At 45.9% G+C, this 2,500-nt stretch overlaps 1 protein-coding gene across 1 annotated transcript in view; it reads right to left on the bottom strand.

Moving 5' to 3' along the window:
• dmtn (dematin actin binding protein) overlaps positions 1-2,500 on the bottom strand; it is a 41,444-nt gene that overhangs the window by 23,480 nt on the left and 15,464 nt on the right. The window contains exon 2 of the mRNA XM_083641114.1: positions 951-999. Coding sequence (XP_083497240.1) covers positions 951-959 — 9 coding nt within the window. The 5' untranslated portion in view covers positions 960-999. The remainder of the gene's footprint in view (positions 1-950; positions 1,000-2,500) is intronic.

Here is a 2,500-nt window from a genome sequence, read left to right as displayed (position 1 = left end):
AGCCCGCGTCTATTCTTGTACAAAACATAATTTTCTGCGAAGTATTAGTAAAGTTATAAGCGAAGATCGATTCACAAGGATCTGACAGCTGTCTCCGCCATTTGTTTTTTCTACATTGTCATTTGAGGTAACCAAAGCTTTTAGTAAGAGAGTTGCCATGGCAACTCAATAACCCATGGCCATGGGTTATTGGAGTGGGTTACTGGATTTATACAATGGCTGTGAACCAATCAGATTGCTTGATTTGAGAGAGCCGTTTTATAATTCTCGATATACCATTGTATATCACAATATGGTTCATGTGAGCAAAGTCGTGTTTTAATAATCATATAAGCATGTTATCATTATATTATAATTACCTGGCAATTGTCACATGATATCATCATGATATGATGCCACTGAAAGACGACAAACGATAGTACTGAATTATCGCCCAGCCCTAGGACATACAGTTGTTACTCATTTTGCCCGGTCACTCCACCGCAGCACCAGCGCCACGCTGCCACCGGGGCAGCAGCGGCACACCGGAACCAGCAACGGAGCCAAAGCCAAGCCAAACGAGTTGCAGAAATTATGACTACTCTAACCTTAACCGGAACTAACTAGCAGAAAGGAATCTAGCTAATCTACAGCCTAACCTGCCCCTATCCTAACCTACTCTAATCTAATTTTAGCTAGCTTTAACTATATAACAATAAAAAAAATCTAGCTGATCTACAGGTACAGCCTAACCTAAACTATTCTAAGAGGAGGAATCTTGTGAGGGCCGATGCAACTAGGGAGCCCCTAGTTGGGGGACTTGAGGGACTTGAGCGTCTGAATAATGCTGGAGTTGAACAACTCATCAGTTTTCTGGGGACCCCTCGAACCCCTTCAAGGACCCCTGGAGGTCCCACGTTGAGAACCACTGATCTATATTGTTAGCAGGCATGTTGGTTGCAGATGATTACCTTCTGCATGACTGGAGAGAAACCTTCCTCTTGTTTCAACTGGATGTTTCTGGAAGAGACACAGAGAGAGAGAGAGAGAGAGAGAGAGAGAGAGAGAGAGAGAGAGAGAGAGAGAGAGAGGGTTAAAAACACTGGATGTTTCTGGAAGAGCCACAGAGAGAGAGAGAGAGAGAGAGAGAGAGAGAGAGAGAGAGAGAGAGAGGGTTAAAAACACTGGATGTTTCTGGGAGAGACACACAGAGAGAGAGAGAGAGAGAGAGAGAGAGAGAGAGAGAGAGGGTTAAAAACACTGGATGTTTCTGGAAGAGACACACAGAGAGAGAGAGAGAGAGAGAGGGTTAAAAACACTGGATGTTTCTGGGAGAGACACACAGAGAGAGAGAGAGAGAGAGAGAGAGAGAGAGAGAGAGAGAGAGGGTTAAAAACACTGGATGTTTCTGGAAGAGCCACAGAGAGAGAGAGAGAGAGAGAGGGTTAAAAACACTGGATGTTTCTGGAGAGACACAGAGAGAGAGAGAGAGAGAGAGAGAGAGAGAGAGAGGGTTAAAAACACTGGATGTTTCTGGAAGAGCCACAGAGAGAGAGAGAGAGAGAGAGAGGGTTAAAAACACTGGATGTTTCTGGGAGAGACACAGAGAGAGAGAGAGAGAGAGAGAGAGAGAGAGAGAGAGAGAGAGAGAGAGGGTTAAAAACACTGGATGGTTCTGGAAGAGCCACAGAGAGAGAGAGAGAGAGAGAGAGAGAGAGGGTTAAAAACACTGGATGTTTCTGGGAGAGACACAGAGAGAGAGAGAGAGAGAGAGAGAGAGAGAGAGAGAGAGAGAGAGAGAGAGGGTTAAAAACACTGGATGGTTCTGGGAGAGACACACAGAGAGAGAGAGAGAGAGAGAGAGAGAGAGAGAGAGAGAGAGAGAGAGAGAGAGAGGGTTAAAAACACTGGATGTTTCTGGGAGAGACACAGAGAGAGAGAGAGAGAGAGAGAGAGAGAGAGAGAGAGAGAGAGAGAGAGAGAGAGAGAGGGTTAAAAACACTGGATGGTTCTGGAGAGACACAGAGAGAGAGAGAGAGAGAGAGAGAGAGAGAGAGAGAGAGAGAGAGAGAGAGAGAGAGAGGGTTAAAAACACTGGATGGTTCTGGGAGAGACACACAGAGAGAGAGAGAGAGAGAGAGAGAGAGAGAGAGAGAGAGAGAGAGAGAGAGAGAGAGAGAGAGAGAGAGAGGGTTAAAAACACTGGATGGTTCTGGGAGAGACACACAGAGAGAGAGAGAGAGAGAGAGAGAGAGAGAGAGAGAGAGAGAGAGAGGGTTAAAAACACTGGATGGTTCTGGAAGAGCCACAGAGAGAGAGAGAGAGAGAGAGAGAGAGGGTTAAAAACACTGGATGTTTCTGGGAGAGACACAGAGAGAGAGAGAGAGAGAGAGAGAGAGAGAGAGAGAGAGAGAGAGAGGGTTAAAAACACTGGATGGTTCTGGAAGAGCCACACAGAGAGAGAGAGAGAGAGAGAGAGAGAGAGAGAGAGAGAGGGTTAAAAACACTGGATGTTTCTGGG

The sequence above is a fragment of the Poromitra crassiceps genome (assembly GCF_964638095.1).
Source record: "Poromitra crassiceps genome assembly, chromosome: 8".
In the NCBI taxonomy this organism is placed as follows: Eukaryota; Metazoa; Chordata; class Actinopteri; order Beryciformes; family Melamphaidae; genus Poromitra; species Poromitra crassiceps.
This window is presented reverse-complemented; position numbering and strand designations above follow the sequence as displayed.